Source organism: Pogoniulus pusillus, chromosome 33 (genome assembly GCF_015220805.1).
Source record: "Pogoniulus pusillus isolate bPogPus1 chromosome 33, bPogPus1.pri, whole genome shotgun sequence".
NCBI classification, from domain to species: domain Eukaryota; kingdom Metazoa; phylum Chordata; class Aves; order Piciformes; family Lybiidae; genus Pogoniulus; species Pogoniulus pusillus.
The window spans coordinates 8,190,938-8,208,742 of NC_087296.1; the positions used below are offsets into that span (position 1 = coordinate 8,190,938).

General features: G+C 43.2%; 2 protein-coding genes across 7 annotated transcripts in view; one reads left to right on the forward strand and one right to left on the reverse strand.

Moving 5' to 3' along the window:
- The window catches only part of MCM9 (minichromosome maintenance 9 homologous recombination repair factor), a 40,547-nt gene that overhangs the window by 12,714 nt on the left and 10,028 nt on the right, over window positions 1-17,805 (reverse strand). The window contains exon 7 of one of the 5 annotated variants that reach the window (XM_064170366.1): window positions 1,573-1,747. In XM_064170366.1, coding sequence (XP_064026436.1) covers window positions 1,573-1,747 — 175 coding nt within the window. Of the gene's footprint in view, window positions 1-1,572; window positions 1,748-4,081; window positions 5,448-8,736; window positions 9,005-9,031; window positions 9,113-9,991; window positions 10,088-17,805 lie in introns of those variants that run through there. The other 4 variants (XM_064170371.1, XM_064170368.1, XM_064170372.1 and 1 more) reach the window with 4 other exon arrangements.
- Window positions 4,198-15,106, forward strand: ASF1A (anti-silencing function 1A histone chaperone). 2 transcript variants are annotated; one of them, XM_064170374.1, is made up of 4 exons: window positions 4,198-4,306; window positions 7,800-7,915; window positions 12,226-12,402; window positions 14,606-15,106. In XM_064170374.1, the coding sequence occupies exons 1-4, from the start codon at window positions 4,198-4,200 to the stop codon at window positions 14,816-14,818; spliced, it is 615 nt and encodes a 204-aa protein (XP_064026444.1). In that variant the 3' UTR covers window positions 14,819-15,106. The 2 variants fall into 2 exon arrangements, with proteins under 2 accessions (XP_064026444.1, XP_064026445.1); XM_064170375.1 differs by lacking the exon at window positions 4,198-4,306 and adding an exon at window positions 7,257-7,274.

Consider the following 17,805-nt stretch of genomic DNA (forward strand, 5'->3'; position numbering starts at 1 on the left):
AATACAAGCCAGGATGTCATTGGCCTCCTTGGCTGCCTGGGCACACTGCTGGCTCATGTTCAGCTGCCTGTCTGTTACAACCCCCAGATCCATTTTTGCCAGGCAGCTCTCCAGCCACACTGTTCCGAGTCTGTAGCATTGCCTGGGGGTGTTGTGACCCAAGTCCTGGACCTGGCATTTGGCCTTGCTGATACTTGTCCCATTAATGCTGGCCCATTGATCTGGCCTATCCAAGCTCCTCTGAAGAGCCTTTCTACCCTCATTCAAATCAACACTGCCACCTAATTTGGTGTCATCTGCAAACTCACTGCTGACACTCTCTATGCCTGAATTAAGGTCGTCAATAAAGATGTTAAAAAGAAGTGGTCCCAACACAGACTCCTGAGGAACACCAGTAGTGACCATCCCCCAGCTGGATTTAACTCCATTGACCACCACTTTCTGGGCCCTCCTGTCCAGCCAGTGTTTTATCCAGGAGGCAGTGTGCTCATCCAAGCCATGAGTAGCCAATTTGTCTACAAGAATTTTGTGGGGAATGGTATCAAAGGCTTTTTGAAAGTCTAGGACTATGACATTGACAGCCTTTCTCTCATCCAGCAGCCAGGTGATCTTGTCATAGAAGGAGATCAAGTTGGTCAGGCAGGACCTGCCCCTCATAAACCCATGGTGACTTAGCCTCATCCCCTGACTGTTGTCTAGGTGATGTATGGTGGCATTCGAGATGCCCTCCTCCATGACCTTCCTTCATATTGAGGTCAGACTGACAGGTCTATAGTTTCTCATATCTTCCTTTCTGCCCTTCTTGTAGGTAGGTGTTACATTTACTACCATCCAGTTCATTGGCACCTCCCCAGTTAGCCAGGAAAAGATGTGATCAGTCAGAAAAGCAAGCTGAGCTGAGTTGAAGGTGAGAAGAAGAACATGAAAAGCATGATGACTTTCAAGCAGTGTAGAGTTCAGGAAATGGTTTGAGTCTGGACAAAACCTGTATATGACTGACAAAATGAGATGAGCTCAAAGGTATAAGTGGCAGGGGGTGGGAAATAGATTTTAGCATACACTACTTTGAAAAAGAGAGCGAGGAACTTAAAAGTATGCAGGAGATTATATTTATGCCATGCCCAACATATAAAATTCAGCAGCCCAGAAATCTCTTGGTCTTCTTTTGTTACCATGCAGTAGGACTGGATTTTGGACAAATGAGGTCCTGCTGAGTTCCAATTAAAAATTTACAACGTTCCTCATTTCACATACGATTATTATGACTGCTCCCAGCAAAGGACAAGGAGAAGAACACCAAGTCTTGCAAGGAGAGTGCACTGGCCTACAGTAGCAGCCTGAAAACCCAACAGTGAACAGGTTATGTACTTATTCTGACTGATTGCAACTTCTGGCCCACTGCACTGTCCTTGGAATTGTTGAGTCATCTAGTCTAAGAATACTGCTGAGAACAATGCTATTAAGTACAATGAAGAAAACATATTTAATAATCATGGCAAACCTCTCTCCATCATTTAAGTACAAGAGAAACATCTTACATTGTTTTATCACATAACTTAACACACCACTTACCCTGCCTTTGCAACACTAATGGTTTGTTGCTCCATTGCCTCATGGATGCTGGTCCTGTCATGTTCTTTGATACTGTTGAACTCATCAATGCAACAAAGGCCTCCATCTGCAAGCACCAGTGCTCCAGCTTCCAAGTTCCACTCCCCAAAGTCCTTCACAGCAGTTACTGTCAGACCTGAAGCACCAATTACTTTATCAGTGTCTTCCTTAAAATGCACTTGAGTGAAAGAAAAGGACCCAGCACACTGGATTGTGCCATGGACAGAAGGGAAAACAGCAGGTTAGCTCCAGCACACACCTCTACCATGTAAGTCATTTTATATCTATTGATAAGAAAACCCACCAGAGTTCAGCAGGTTAGCCTGGACCTGTGGAGCAGATCCCGTTAAGCATCCCTAATTTCAGGCCTTTGTTAATTGAACAAAAGACTAGAGTAAGAAGACTAAACCTATCAGACCAAATGAGAATTAGGGCAACATTAGGGAACTAACCTCTTCTCCATCAACTACTAAAACAATAATTTTTGAGCTGAAAAAAAAAATAAAGAAAAAATATTATTTCAAGTGTCTTTTAACTCCTGACCCCAGGAACTGGAGACAAATTCTCATCTTAAACTAAGGCTATTCAATTTCTTTATGAGATTTGGGTTCCTCTAAGCACCAAACAGAAGTGAAAATCCAAAGATGCCAAGGATGAAATGGGGAAAAATCCCACAACACATTTCTAAGCGATCCTGTACATGATACAATACTGTGAGCATGGCAGGTCAAAAATGACACAACTGTGAAAAGGGCTATTCATTATTAAGTAAGTGCAGCTACTTCCAAGCTTTCTACTCCCTATTTTCTAGCTTCTTTATCTTTAGCCCCCCTTTTTCACTCCAGCATTTATCTTAGAATATCCTAATAGTTGACAAACTCCAAACAGCCTAAAATCTCTGGGAACATTAGAGCAAACTTGCCCCAAAATTCCCATGTTGCAAGGAATACCCTCATTGTATCCATTTTTTTCTGCTCTTCTGGACTCTGCACTGAACAACGTGGGCAGTCAATTATACACCAGGATTCTAACATAAAAAATCTCTAGGCTTGTGTCACACACATAGAGTGAGCAACACATCAAGCAAGTGTCAGGTGATGACATTTCTTTGCAAATACAAAGCAAAACTGTCACCTGCTTCCCAGATATTGCAATGGGCTTGGAGATGTGCTGAAGGCCAAGGGTCTCTGTGCCTCAGTGCTGTGTACTTGCCCAATGCAGATCTGGCAGCGCTCTGCTTCCACCAGCAGGGCTTCACTATTCCATGCAGGTGGGAGGATGGCTCCTGCATGCCTTCCTGCTGTGCATTACATCGCTGCTTTCAAGGCCAACCTGCAGACATTATTAGAGCAGGTTGTGCTTATGTCTATGCAGAATCTCCTCTTGTGAGGCTGCACAGCTCACACTTCCCAGGCTCAGTGCTACAATGCTGCTCTGTCACTCCTCCCCACCCCTTGTGTGTGGCAGCCACAAGATGGCCTCTCCTCCATGGTCCTCCTGCTGCTGCACAAGATGGCCTCCTCGCTGGGCTCCCTGCTGCCGCACAGGGATATGTGTTCTCTCACAGCGTCTTACGTTTCCTAAGGCCTTTTCTACTAATACAGGAAGGAGACTGCTTCTTGGCAGCATGGCTGCATAAAAGAGGCTCCGATCCCTCCACATGCCCCTCTGTGACCCTGTGGTGGCCTCTCTCTAGCAGCAGTCAGGTGGATTCGTGGCAGCATTCAGGCCCCCACAGCCAGCCTGCCTACGCATTGGGTACCACAAACTGTCCTGCATTTGGAGAGCACCCCTGCGAGAGGCACCAGCAGCTGGGCTCCCTGTTTCACCACCTCCTGGCACTCTGCCCTCAGCCAAGAGGTCAGCGTCACGGGGCTGACAAGATGGCATGGAGCCCTGGCAAGGGTGGCCTATTGTAAGCCAAGTATCCCCATCTGGGCGCCCTGGCACTCAAGACCTCACCAGCACCTAGCCTCTGAAAGGCCAGCTCATTGCATCACTCCCATCGCGTTTGGCCATAGAAAACGAAAAAAAGGGAGAAAAAAAAACAAACCAGAAAACCACTAACCCAAAAAAACCCTTCACGGCACATGGCGGAGCCCCACGGGCGAAAAGGGGCGAAGCCGGCGCGAAGAGCGCCTCACCAGAGCTCCCGCCCCGGCTCCGCCCGGTTGGGCTCGGCTCAGCCCTGCTCGGCGAGCAGCGGCCGTTGGCAACCTGTTCCGCCGCGCCTCGTCGGGAGGGGGCGCTGCGGCGAGGCGAGCGGGAGCGGCGGAGCCCATCTTGGTGCCGCTCGGCAGCCGTGCTGCGGGAGGAGGGCCCTAGGCCGGCGTGCGGCCAATCCGGGCGGGCGCTGGCGGCGAGCAGGGCAGAATGGGCTGTAGTTTAGTGAAATAGGAAAGCTGCGAACAGTGTGGAGTGTTCCTGGTGTAAATAAAAGGGGGAAAGAAAAGTTTCTGCAAGTCGCAGCTTCGCCGCCTCGCTCGGGCTTTGGCGCGGGGGGTTGCGCGTTGCAGAAAGGCAGCACGCTGGACTTTGGCGAGCGGCGTTACCGCGCTCTGCCCATTGTTTGTGTTTTTCCAAAATATGGCAAAGGTTCAGGTGAACAATGTAGTGGTGTTGGATAACCCGTCTCCTTTCTACAATCCTTTCCAGTTCGAAATCACATTTGAGTGCATAGAGGACCTGTCGGAAGGTGAGTAGATCTTCTCCCGAGGCGGGTTTTGTAACCCCGGGCTCCTAGTTCCAGGGGGTTTAAGGCTTAAACTTTGCACAGGCCTGCTCCTACAATTTAACAGTTTTCTCCTTCACCGCATCGCCGTGCCGAGGCGAAGGGATGTGCTCGCCGGCGCCCGAGCTGCCGCGGGAGGAAAACCGCGCTCGCTGAGCCCGGCGGGGAAAGTTGGCGGCGTTCGACTGCCTGCCCTGGCCGCCGAACCGGGGCCGTCTCTGCCCGCCGCGCCGCGCCATCGGCGAGGCCAGCTTCAAGTTGCGAGGAACTTGTTTGAGTGGTGGTAGCCATGTTGCCAGCTTTGTGTGTGCGTGGGGGGGGAGCGCGAGAGGAGAGGGTTAACCGGGCTCGGCTGCCGCGCATCTCCGAGCCCGCGGGGACACGGGCTGCTGCGCGGCTGGCCCCCGAACACCCGGGCGCTACTCGGGGCGCGCAAAACGTTCCGCGGCGAGCAATTCTTCGGCCTTATGGTCCACTCGAATACTTAAAAAATAATTATTACAAAAAAATATCTGTGGGAGGCAGGGCCAGGCAGGCTCGCCCCCGGGTGCCGGCACAGCTAGCTACTGCGCTGGGGTGCGGCGCGGTGGGCTGCGCGGGGCCGGCGGCACGGCATGGTACGGTGGCTGCGGGAGCCCTGCTGGTGGGGGAGGGGGCCGGCCGCCAGCCACTATTTTTGGAAGTCACTCGAAAGTTACCATCAGCCGCCGGGGAGGCGGGGGGCGGCTTCGGCGTCGCCGCCCCACAGCTGCCCCGCGGGGACCCCCTGCCTGAGTTCGGGGTGCCGGCTGTGCTCCCCGTTAAGAGGCTCGCTGTGCCGCCGGCGGGCTCCCGCCTTCCCCTCAGCCGGGCGGGCCGCGAACCGCCTTCGCCTCGGCGGCGCTCTGCAGCGCCGCCCGCCGGGCCGCCGGGAGGCCGCGCCGCGGCTCTCTGCGGGAGGCGCCCCGAGAGGCCGCGCGTCGCCCTTCGGGCGGGAGTTTTGAACGCAGCGGCTTAGAGCGAGAAAAGCGGCGGTGGGCTGGCGGGGAAAGCGGGGAGGCTCTGCCTGCCGGCGGTGCGAGTGAGCGGCTGCTACTCCGGGAGAAGGCCGCTCAGCCAGGGATGCCTGCGAACAGAAAAGGGCAGCTGTCGGCGAGGTCCTGGCCCCGGCGGAGCGTGCCGGCTTCTACTCGACAGGGAATCCTATGGGCCTGAGGGGCGACGGCAGGCAGAGACAAAACCAGAGTTTGCGGGCGATAACTGGGGGCAGGCCGTTGCGCTTAAACTTGCTTCACCCCGCCTGTTTCAGTAGCAGTAGTTACTGGTGACAGCCCGCCCTGCGCTGCCGCCATGGGAGGGACGGTTTCACTGGCGGGAACTTGAGAGGAAGTCTCGCCTGAGCTTGGGATTTCCTTTAGGCCTTTGCTACTGTCCTGCCCTCGCAACTGACCGGCGCCTTAGCTGGAGCTGCTTGGGGCAGGGTATGCTCCGTGCCCATCACCAGGTTGCTGCTTGGCCCTCTTTAGTCAGTCCACCCTCCTCCGGGATACAGCATCAGACCCCCTTGATGGCTGCTGCTGTGGCAGGTGGCAGTACCCATCACAGGGGCTTGGCATAAGGGATTCTGCTTCTCCTTCCAGTGGTACATAGCTGTATGTGACGTGCTCCTCGCTCTGGATTTACATTGAAGTTAATCCCAGACAATTGGGAGGAGCAGAATTATAGAGGGTATAGTGCAAAATTATTTGTCCCCTTCCCCCACTTAGAGTACAGGATAAATTTAGGATGAACACTGCAATCTTTCACACATAAAACCAAGATTAAATACACATTTTCTATACTTGACAAAAAATTTGTTGTCACTGCCTTAGCTTCTACATGGTAATATGTGTATTTACTGTGCTTTTTTATTCTTCATCAAGCTTTGTGCACCACTGATCTTAAATTCATGAATTTCAGCCTTTTTATTAATGTTGCTACTCCATATTGAGATATTTAAACGGTATTTGGATCAATGCTTCTAAAACCTCATTTTTTTTTTAGTACTAACTAGCACTATTTTGGAATGAACTTCATGCCGTTCTCCTGCGACAATGGCACAGAATGGTATAATCATCTTAAATTTAGCTTAGATGCCCTCACTTCTTTTAAGTAGTAACTTAGGTGCTGACAAGAGGTCCTTAACTGTCCTAGATAAGTAGCCTGCAGTACTGGCAGTAGCTAGTGCTACATGCATAGAAAGTAAATAAAACCTTTGATGACAGTACATGGCCAGTTGTGCTGTACAGTGAAGTAAAATCTCATCCCAGGCCCAGTTAATTATGGTACTTAAACTCCAAAACCTACATTTACATAAAAATAAGAGAAAGTAATGAGGAAGGAGGGTTGCAGTCCTAAAGCAGGCAGGCTTTATTAACCTGATAAGCTTTTGCTGTGATCTATCAAAGCATAATGCAGACTTTTGGATTTTGCAGAGCATAGTGCTACAGTAAATGCAATGGGGCAGAGCTTTGTGTAGACAATTGGGGCATTATTGAGAAGGAAAAACATACACCAAAAAGTGTAAGTTTTTAAGGTTTTGAAGCAGCAGTTTCATTATTAAAAATAAAAAAAAGCCTAGTCTTCCATAATGGTGGTCTTTTCTTTTTGCTTGAAAAAATACACCCCCTCCCCAATCTGTCAAGATTAGTTCCATATGGGTATTTATGCATGTAGGTTTAAATCAAAGAGTGAAAGTGAAAAGTTGGCCGAGGCAGAGCTAATGTGTGCTAATTATGTAGTTTCAACTTTCAAACACCTGTGGTGAAGAGGGTGAGTTAGGAGACAAGTGAACTGTACGAAAGGTTTGCTTTTAGTGTTCTGCTTAAAATAACACACTAAAAGTTCAATCTTTTGGCCTGTAATTCCATTGGAGGATGTGAATAAAATCCAAGCACCAATATCTTCAATAAAGGTATGATCTAATCGCACTATTGCAATCCTCCTTAGGGTACACAAGTTACATGTGAAGGAATGGGGCATACAGTTGGTGTGCCTGGTGCTTACACAATGGGTTTTCTCACTCAAGCTCCCTTGTGTATATGCGGAAGGTGGGAATTTCTCCTTGGGAAGTGAGTCAGTATTAAAGACATGCAATGTGTTGAAGGTGTCTAGAGACCTCATCCCTGTGCTGCAGCCATTCTGACAGACTTGGACAAAATGTTTAGCATGGGCTCTGTCCTCCATATAATTAGAAAATTACCCTAACTACAAAAATAGGAGAATTTAAGCAGTCCCAGCTGGCTAGAGAGAGGTGCTGGGATGGCCTCTGGTTCAAGGGGACTGGAGTAGCATCAATAAATTTTCACAGTGAAGACAGGTCTCTGTTTTAGGCCTAGCACCAAAAAAAGGCAATTTTAGGGCTTGCAGTACTGTAGGTGGGCAATAGTGGAAGACCCTTAATTAATGATACTTTAAATTTTTTCTTGTTTTGCTTTAGATTTGGAATGGAAAATAATTTATGTGGGTTCAGCAGAAAGTGAAGAGTATGACCAGGTGTTAGACTCTGTTTTAGTAGGACCTGTTCCTGCGGGCAGACACATGTTTGTATTTCAGGTAAGTTTGATTTAACTGTTCTAAAAGGGTTGTGTTAATTTGTTTAAAGGTGATTGCATCAAAATAAAAGCCACATGAGAAATAATAGTAAGCTAGAAAAATATTTCAAGACAGCTCCTCAGGTATGATATGCCTTCCTTTAAAGTCTGTTAATGAGCTGGTATTTCTTGCCCCTGATAGTTTCTGTGGTAGTATTTTCACTTGTGGTGTCAATAATTAGAGTGATAGATAAAAGTTATCAGTAGCTACAGGACAGTGATTCTATCTGGTTTATACCTATACTCTAGGACATTCACTGATCAAGAGTGCCAGTTACCTGGTTTACACTAGCACAGTTAGGCTGCACTCTACAGCAGTTGGTGGCAGTTTTAGACAGTCAGGAGCACAGGTTAATGAAGGCAACACCTTCAGAAGGTCAGGCCAACAAATTCGTTCTAAAACTCTGTCAGAGCAGTCAAGAGTTTGTTTCTGTTTGGCAGGATAAATGTTCATCTGTGAATATTTGGCTAAACCTGCTAAATCACAACGAAAATACAGTGACAGGGAAAGAAAGGCAGAATTCCAGTGGTAGACAGCAGGCATTTGGGATAGTGGTATGTACATTTGAACTCTCCAACAAACCTTGGAGCACGTGATAATCTTCTAAAATATCCAAAAGTTACTAAGTAGGAATAATGAAGGGAAGGAAAACAGGGAGAGAATAGTACTAAGATGTTTGGTTTCCTTTTTAAGTCAATGAGAGGAGGGGGAAAAACTCAAGCAGAGTTGCCTGACTTACTGCAGAAGTTTTTTGGTTTTTAAATTAAAACTGTAATTTAGCTAATTTTTTTAATTTGTCAAATATTAGTATTGTGTCTTGTAAACTGAGAGGAAAATCTCTCAGCAGAAAAATCTGATTGTAAGAGAGCTTTATTGTGTAAGTACCATGCTACTTTCCAAATGCTACAGTTTTAATTATTTCACAGCAAATGCATGCTGAAATGTCAGCATTAAATGAAAAAGTGCTAACTCTTAAAAAATATCAGCATTTTTGAAGTATCTTGAGTAATCCTGCAAGTTCCAGGAAACTTCTTATTCTTACAGGACAGGCTAAAGAAAGAGGATTAGGCTGGAGGTTACATTTATCAACCACATTATGTGCAAACCAGTCTTGAAACATTTCTCTTTGGTTTTGGAGCTGGGCCTAATTTTTCCACACTACAAATAAAGCAGATGTGTAACAAATGCATCATTATTAACATTTCTTCCATTATCAAGCTATTAAAGCTGATGACATTAATTGGTGAGAAATAGGTGATCCTCCATTGCCCTCAAGAGGGGCTACCTTGAAGCACTGTATCCAGAGACATGAGCTGTTGTTTACAATTCTGATATAGAAAATGCACTGTCCTCAATAAGTAATGAAGATTCTCTGGTGATGGGAAGGAGCAGGAGGCAGATGTGTGTGAAAGGGAATGTTTGGCTCTATGGATAGGAAGGCCCTGAAAATTAATTTGATTGGTCTTGTAGTTCCTATATGATGGACTTGCTGATTGAATGGTGGTTGTAACTAACACTGTATTTACATGTTGGTATGTAGACATTTTGCTTAGGTTGGAATAGATCATTTAAGAGTCAGTAAGCCCTTCTGTGTTGGTATGATAAAGCATCCCATTTATTTTTCACAGAAGGACTGTTAGTCTAAGTCGTTAGACTTCAAAAGCCCTGGATTTCAGGTGACGGTAGGACTCAGCTAATGTGTACCTGGGAGACCACCAAACCCCTAAGTGCTGCATTAAGCCTTTGCTGATGACTGAAGCTATTTTATTCACCAAACTGAAGCAGTCTGGAAGATTGAGAGAACTAGTAAGGGAAGCCCAGAATGGGGCAAAGCACAGAACTGCAGGAGGCATGCAATATAAAGAAAAGAGATTGTGCTCACTAGAGATAGCACAAGGAAAGGGCCTTTGCAGAGGTGTATAAAATCTTCAGCTAATAGCATGCTGTAGATGTTTCTAAATAGGAAAATGGCTGAAACAGCAAGTAAAATGGAGTACCAGCCAGATAAAACACAGAGGATGATAAAAATACCTTTCAAAAGGAGCTGTGCATTGGTTTGGAAGTCAGCCTTTCAGAAAGAAAAATGGAGAACTACTGTGCTTCTCAGACTCACAATAAGCTTGCCTTTTTTTCCTTTTTAAAGAAGAAAAAAACATTACCACCCTTTAAAAGGTTTCAATATTAAAGGCCCATAGCTTGGCCTATTTGGCTATAAATTCCAAGATTTAAGTAGTGAAACATGATTCCTCCCCTCTGTGCACTTGGGAATTTGTAATAAATTTACAGAAACTTCTTTTTGAGAATATAAGAACATAAATAATTTACCATCTTTAAGTGAGGATATGACCTTAGCTACCTACTCTGCAGTAATAACTATGTGTAAATGTATCACAGAAAAGCAAGATAATTCAAGAGAACATATACAATGAGTGTTTTTATACAATTAAGTAATTTCAGCATAAACCCAGCATATTAAGACAGTGACATTGGTGCCTTTTTGCCTGTCAAAATACCTGTTTGCAGCTGTTCATGTAATGCTTGATCGTAGCAAGCTCCTTTGTTTTGTTATACCTGTGTATGATTGTTTGCTTCCCAGGCAATTAAGAGGTTTGACATCCAGGGCAGGACATTAAAAAATTGAGAACTGTTTTAAACAGCATTCAGTGCCTTTTCAACCCAGTATTTCCTTGGGTTCAGAACCGTGCCATAGCATATTACAGGATGTGAAATAACAAGAGCAGCCTGGAAGAACTAAAATTCCACATTAGAGCATGAGTTGAGTTTCATAGGGAGTTAAATGGCAGAGTGTTCTTTTTGCAACATATTAGTCTATAACTGCTCACTGTGGAATTTCAAGTCATCAAATGGTCCTGAGCATCCTGAGAACAAGACTCCTAAATTGAAGTAGTTATTTCATCTATGTTGGCAGTTCTTGTGATGCTTCTAACCTTGTCCTATTCCTTGTTCATCTTTTCCACAATAAAAACCATTTGGTCACTTTTCTGTTCCCTTCAGGACTGCAGGAAGTTGTCTTTTACCTGATTACCCTGGTTGCTTTTCCTCCCCATGGTGTAGTTGTACTTGAGAGGTCTGACATCTAATTCTTCTGCAAAGTGCCTACAGCTTATAAAAAGCTAGACTGGTTTGAAGGCTTATAATTGAAGTAGCAAAGAGCAGAAGCCAATGCTGCATGACCCACTAGCTCCCAAATTTCACAGTGCTAGAGTATATAAATACTACAGGAAAGCAGGGATGAGAAGGGCAGAAAGAATTAATCTAATTTGTTTTCTGTCCTTAGGCAAGATTCATTGTGCCCATACCATTCTATTCCATATGTTGCTAAGACCAGTTAGTAGGTGCAACACAGGTGTTAATTGCTGGATGCAGATCTGCATGTAAAATAGTAAATATGAAGCTGTTTCCTTCGTGCTTAAGATTACTGTTACTTTAAATCCCACAGCAGAATGAGGCACTACACTTAATAAATGTGCAGTTAGGAAGCATTTGAAGGGATTGTAAGCCACATTTCATGAGGCAAATTTTATTGATTATTAATAACTGTAGAGCTACAGTGAGTAGAGATGTTGAGGGAGGTTACAAGAATTGCCTGTTAATTGGGACTGCATCCTGGCCGGAAAAGTCAGATGTCTTAGAGTGCTGATGCATTTAGCTGCATACATTGCAAAAAAAGGAGGCAAGGGACTAGTTTATTCCTTCCTAGAAATCTGTATGATAGCTTGACCCTCACTATAGCCTGTCCCTGCTCTTCCTGATGAAATCTAAATTGCAGTCTGTATATTTCAGTCTTGTTAAAAGCACACATGCAGGGCAATTCAACCTCAGAGGTACAAAGACAAAAACAAAATCTTATTCTGCTAAATTACCAGGATGCACTGGAGAACAATCACACTGTAGAACTGTAGGGATGTTCACACGTGGTCTAGTTGATTGGTTAGGGCTGGGTGATAGGTTGGACTGGATGATCTTGGAGGTCTCTTCCAACCTGGTTGATTCTATGATTACAATTTTGGATCAAAGCTGTCTAATAATCCATAAGAGCTACTTAGAATGTACTGTATTCTAGGTCATTCTGCCCCTAGAGGATGGTACCCTAATTTTGGGGTTGCTGTTGTGAAAGCAAGTATATTTTCTGGTTAACTTGATTAATCCTAAATACAGTCGCTACCAAGCTGTTAAGACATACATACCCCTGCTAGATAGGTATGTGGTATCAACTTTACTCTAATTCATCTTTCTCTTTGATATTTTAGGCTGATGCACCTAACCCAGGGCTTATTCCAGATGCAGATGCAGTAGGTGTGACAGTAGTGCTTATTACATGCACCTATCGAGGTCAAGAATTTATCAGAGTTGGCTACTATGTAAACAATGAATACACTGAGACAGAACTGAGAGAGAATCCACCCGTAAAGCCAGATTTTTCTAAGGTAAGGCATGTTTTGCTCTTTTATCAGAGGTATTCTTATAGAAAGATGTTTTTAAGAAACAAAACTGAACACCCAAGTGATTCTGTGAAGTGCCTGGAACAAGGCATGAAATAATAGAAAAGACCTGGGGGTACAAATTGCAGGTGTCAAGCAGTTGGAAAATGTTGGAAAACATTTGAGAAACCTCCAACAGCTTCCACCAGCTTGAAGCCTTGGCTGGAGTTAATATTTTACACTGAGTGAAGTAAACCACGGGGTTCCTTCTGCACCACTGTTGGTGAAGTGGTTCTGTTCATCAAGAAAACAGAATAATGGGGTTATTCTTGAACAGTCAAGCTGGAACTATGTTCTAAGTATTAATGTAACACATTTTTCTGGCTCTTCTAGTGTTAGAGATGCAGTTTGTGCATAATAGTAACTAACTGAAGAACAAGTTAGGTATAAAAGGAGAGATGAGTGACCTGGTAAGAGCAGGTTGGATGATACAAATGGACAGCTTGACTAAGCAAGTACACAGACTAAATTGCAAGCATATATGTCCTTGATAGTAAAAAATTAGCCCAGACTAGTAGTGAAATGGAATTATTTGGAACCTAATACCTTGAGGAGAAGGATCAATTAAACATGAGAAGCTAGTCAGAAATCCTGTGAAATAATCTACACAGGCAGACTGTACAAACCAGCAAGGTTCTGCACAGCATTCAGGTTTGTTTTCAGGGCAGATGATGTCGAGTTGGGTTTTTCCTTTGTGAAGGCTGATGTACATGTGTGTACACATCCCAAAGTTTTTGTGTGGTGCTGAAAATTGTATTTCTCAAATCTGCATGAATTCCATGACTACCTAGGAGATAATGGGATAATGCTTGTACTGGAATGGATGGTGCACCAGTAATTCTCTGAATCTCTGAAACTGATCTTCAAATGGAATTGAACTGAATTTGTATGTAAAATGTTTTTTTAAAAGTTGCTAATAATTTCCTGTGCTCAACTTAATGTTTGAGAATCAGATGCTCAACATGTTCTCAGAATTCTGCTTAATTTTGAAGGTTTTTTTAAGCTTATCTGTTCCTTTGTTTCATTTAAATCATGTAATTGGTTGTCGTTTTGGATGTGAACGCCAGAATGTTGACTTACTTTTTAAGCACTTGAATTTGGATATGCCTAAAATGACTTGTCTTAACTCTCTGCTTTATATAAAAAAGCTAATTCTGCTTCTATGAAGAACAGCATGCATTTGTATGAAGGCCTTATTGTGACTTGGTGACAGAATTTAAACATAGCAGTTGAAGTTAAGTTGATGAGCTGATAAGTAATACACCCTACTAAGCTTTAAAAAAAGGGGGGGCAAAGAAGTCCCATTAGTTTGCATAAGGGGGTCAGGAAATGTTTAGTAAGAGTGCACTTGCCTGGACAGAAAAATCAGCATCACTACCAAAGCAAACTTCCTGTCCTCAGTCCTTAACTTTTATGACTGATGAATGGCATAAAGTTTCCATTCTCCAGTTAACTTTATGCTTCCTTAGATGGTGAAAGGTCAAGAGAGAGTGAACGTTTCCTTTTGTTGCACACAAATGAATGCACCATGTTTTAGAAGGAAAATGAAAGCCAGCTGTGAGAATGAAGTCATATGACTGACAAGGCATATTCACCTTACCAATACTACTATCTTCCAAATCTAAGTTTTTACTTCAAAACTGCAGTGGACAAATTTAAATTTTAGTGAATGAAGTCAATCTAAACATGGTAATTTAAGGGTAGATTGTACTCTTAGATGAAGAGAGACCGTTGATGGAATGGATACAATGATTACAAACACCGTAAAGTTGATAGAAAATTTTATGAAGTACTGTGATTTGCAAAAACCTTTGTGTGGGCAGTCATTTCTTTGAGTAAAAGCTGGCTTTTACTGCACTTTACTTGGAGAGTTTTCATACAGCTTTGAACTTGCCTAACAGTTACAAATATCCTCTCAAGAAAGCAGTTACTTTGCTTAGTAGGATATTGGGTAAGTGAAGAAGTGGTGTGTTTCTGTAAGCAAGTTTCTGATCCATAGATGGTGGCTACAGATTGACATTTATATTAATTAATTTTTCATTTTATGTGTTCAAGTCTTTGGGGAGTAAAAGCAAAAATACCTGTGTGCATGTGAAGTCCACTTTGAGATACATGTATTACATGATCCATATTTTTTTTTATCTCCCAGCTTCAAAGGAACATTTTGGCATCTAATCCCAGAGTCACGAGGTTTCACATAAATTGGGAGGACAACACTGAAAAACTGGAAGATGTAGAGAGCAGTAACCCAAATCTACAGTCACTGCTTTCTACAGATGCATTACCTTCAGCATCAAAGGGATGGTCAACATCAGAAAACTCATTAAATGTCATGTTAGAATCTCATATGGACTGCATGTGACTAACCACCATCATTTTGGTACTGTACATGTGTTAAACTGTAAAAACAACCTGAACTACAGAACTATTTCCCTCAAATTCCATAAGTACATAGTTGACAAGCAATGTGAAGAACTTGTTTTGAAACACCCTGTAGAAAGTTTATAAAAAAAATCAAACAAAACAAACAGTATTTGAGCAAATTGTGGAATATAAATACAACTATTTTTAAGTAATTGCCTTTTTCTCTAATGTTATTCTATGTGGTCTAAACCAAACCTGATTAAAGCAAACATACTCTTCCCTTTTACTTTGTAAGCACTATTAAAAGCTAAAAAAAACCCCAAACGTTAAAACATTCAGGCAGAACAAAGAAATAATGCCCTGTCCTCATATCTGATAGCCAGATTGCCAAATATAAAGTGCCCTTTAATAGCAGCTTAAGAAGAAAACTGTTGTTAGATGAAGTGCAAAGAAAAAAGTAACTCTTAAAAATGTCCAAAAATGTCCTCTTGCTGTGAAAGCCGACAGCTCAGTGTAATTTTAGGTGCAAGCTTTTTCCTTTCAAGGCACATACTTGTTACTTAAAACATGCAATTTGAGATGTACCATCTGCTATCTTGGATTTTAGGACTTTTTTTTTCCTCCTGCTGCTGTTTAGTCAAACTACAGTTTGCTAAGGACAATGTTTGTTATGGATTTGGGTGGGTTCCTCAGGAAAAAACCTTTTTCAGCCACCCTAATAGCACACACGGTTGGAAGCATTCAAGCAAGTACTAGGAACTGTAAGCATCAGAAGGAAAAGTAGGAGTATCCAAAAAATGTTGTCTGCACAATGATGATGTACAACTGTTTTATTTTTATGTGTGCTTTATTCTTGCAGTCTTTTTCACTAGTAGCAAGGAATTGATGGTCTTTCAATTTTTTGAAACATCTGGAATTTAAAACTTTGTTTTCTACCGTTTAAAGCAATCCTGTGCACTAGTGTAACTAAAGATTCAGACCCTGTTGTGATAGGCACGACACTCAGGAATCCATTGCTTGCCCTGAAGCTCCTGCACTGAGACATCTATTACCTGAGGCATCCTTGAAGATAAAAACAACTAAGCAGTGAATGGTGAAGACTGAAGACGTTATTAGGACACTAACAATTTAGTTACGCCTTCCAGTCCTCATTAGCCTTATATGCTTACTGTGACTGTATGTGCATTTAAAGCTGTAATCTGTCCTGTCAGATTACAGGAATATAGTTGAGATAGCTTTTAGTAACTGCCCAAACTGAGTCCTTGTAGATTCCAGGCCCTTCAAAAAAAAGGCAGACTACATGATGAGTGACAGTATAGCTCTGAATAAAAATAGAATATTTTCTCTTCTCTTTCTTCATTCTCTAATAGGGATGAAGATGTCCCAACCAGTTACCACTTCTGTCTTTCCACATCATTAGTGAGATGGCCTTCATTTCTAATGTGTATTTTCTTTAAATTGGAGAGGAATGATTTGATCTGAATGTACATGCACATGTTTTTCTTTTATGGAATTGCAGTGCATATGGTAGCTCAATTAATGGAATTGCTAATATTTGCAACCCTAATTCTAACATGCATCCTTAAAATTTATCTCTGTAAGTGTTTGAAGTTATGCTTAGCAATTCAAAAATGCTAATATTCTAATATTGGTGTGACTTTACACAAACAACTGGTCCCTCCAACCAGCAGCTGCTGCTTTATTTGAGAGTTGAAATTATGTGAATGTTTGAGAAAGGTTTTTTGCTTTTCAGTTGTGTTGCAAATTTGAGGTCTACAGTGACACTGAGATTTTTTCGTGCATTTCGTTCTGTTTATATATCTAACTAATATAGGTCTTAAATGTAAGCTTGTAAGTCACTCATCTGCTGAATTGTTGGCAGACTAATGCAGCCTGCCTTGAGCTAAGGCTAGTGTAGTGGTATCTGAAACCCTTGCACCTATTTAAGATTCAAATGAAAATGTCACAAGCAGAAGGTGTAACCTGACTCCATCCACCACTAGCATCAAGGCTTCTACGTGATGGAAAAAAAATGCTATTGCAGAAATAACTCTAAAATACAGGTAGCAAAACTATGTCACCCAGCAAACCAGTTAACTTAACAGACATCAGAAGGTGAAGATCTGTTCTGTTTAGGAGGGAAAAAGCTGCACACATGAACTTGGGTACAATGAACTCCAAGTCAGACGGGATGACAGGATGCTGCAGAAGAATTTAGTACTACACTAACGTGATATATGTGGCTCACCCACTAATTGCAGGAACAAGAATGAGCCTGCTGTGACTGGCAAAAACTAGAGAACCATACCTCAATGTTTGCAAGAGGAAGGGTCATTCTGTGTTTTGTGAGAGAGTGGATGACTTTGGTCTTACACAGCTTCATCCACATCTTAGCAGTCCACACAGACTGTCTGTGACTGTTACAATGCCTGGCAAAAAAATCACATTCCAGAGACACAATATTTGAGAAACCAAATTGAAGTACTCCAGAGGCTCCTCAGGCAACATTGCAGCCAAGTTAGTGCTTGTCCGCTGCACAGAAGGCACCTCTGTAAAGACTTGTCCCTGGTCTCTGCAACCAGGAGGACTGCACACATGACATTCAGTGCAGACAGCATAGTATCACCCTTTCATGGGTTGTGTTCATGTTCCCATAAGCCTTCCCCTTGCTGAGTACACCAAGACGTGAGGGAATGCCACACATTGTCTTGACAGGTCTAGTCCTGCATCTCACTACATTTTTACCTCCAAGGGATAGGTAGACTCAATGGCATTAGGAAATTGTGGTAATGCTCATCAATAGAATACTCCTGTACAAAGAAGTAAATGGATTAGACCAGCTCATGTGGCAGGTGAAAAACAGGCTGAGTTTCTTATGTCTAGCTTGAAAAAACTTGACCCTTTGCCTTATGGTCTTTGTGCTTTATTGTGCATCACCTTCAATCTGAATTACACTCAATTTGAAGTGTGAAAGTGCTCCAGTTG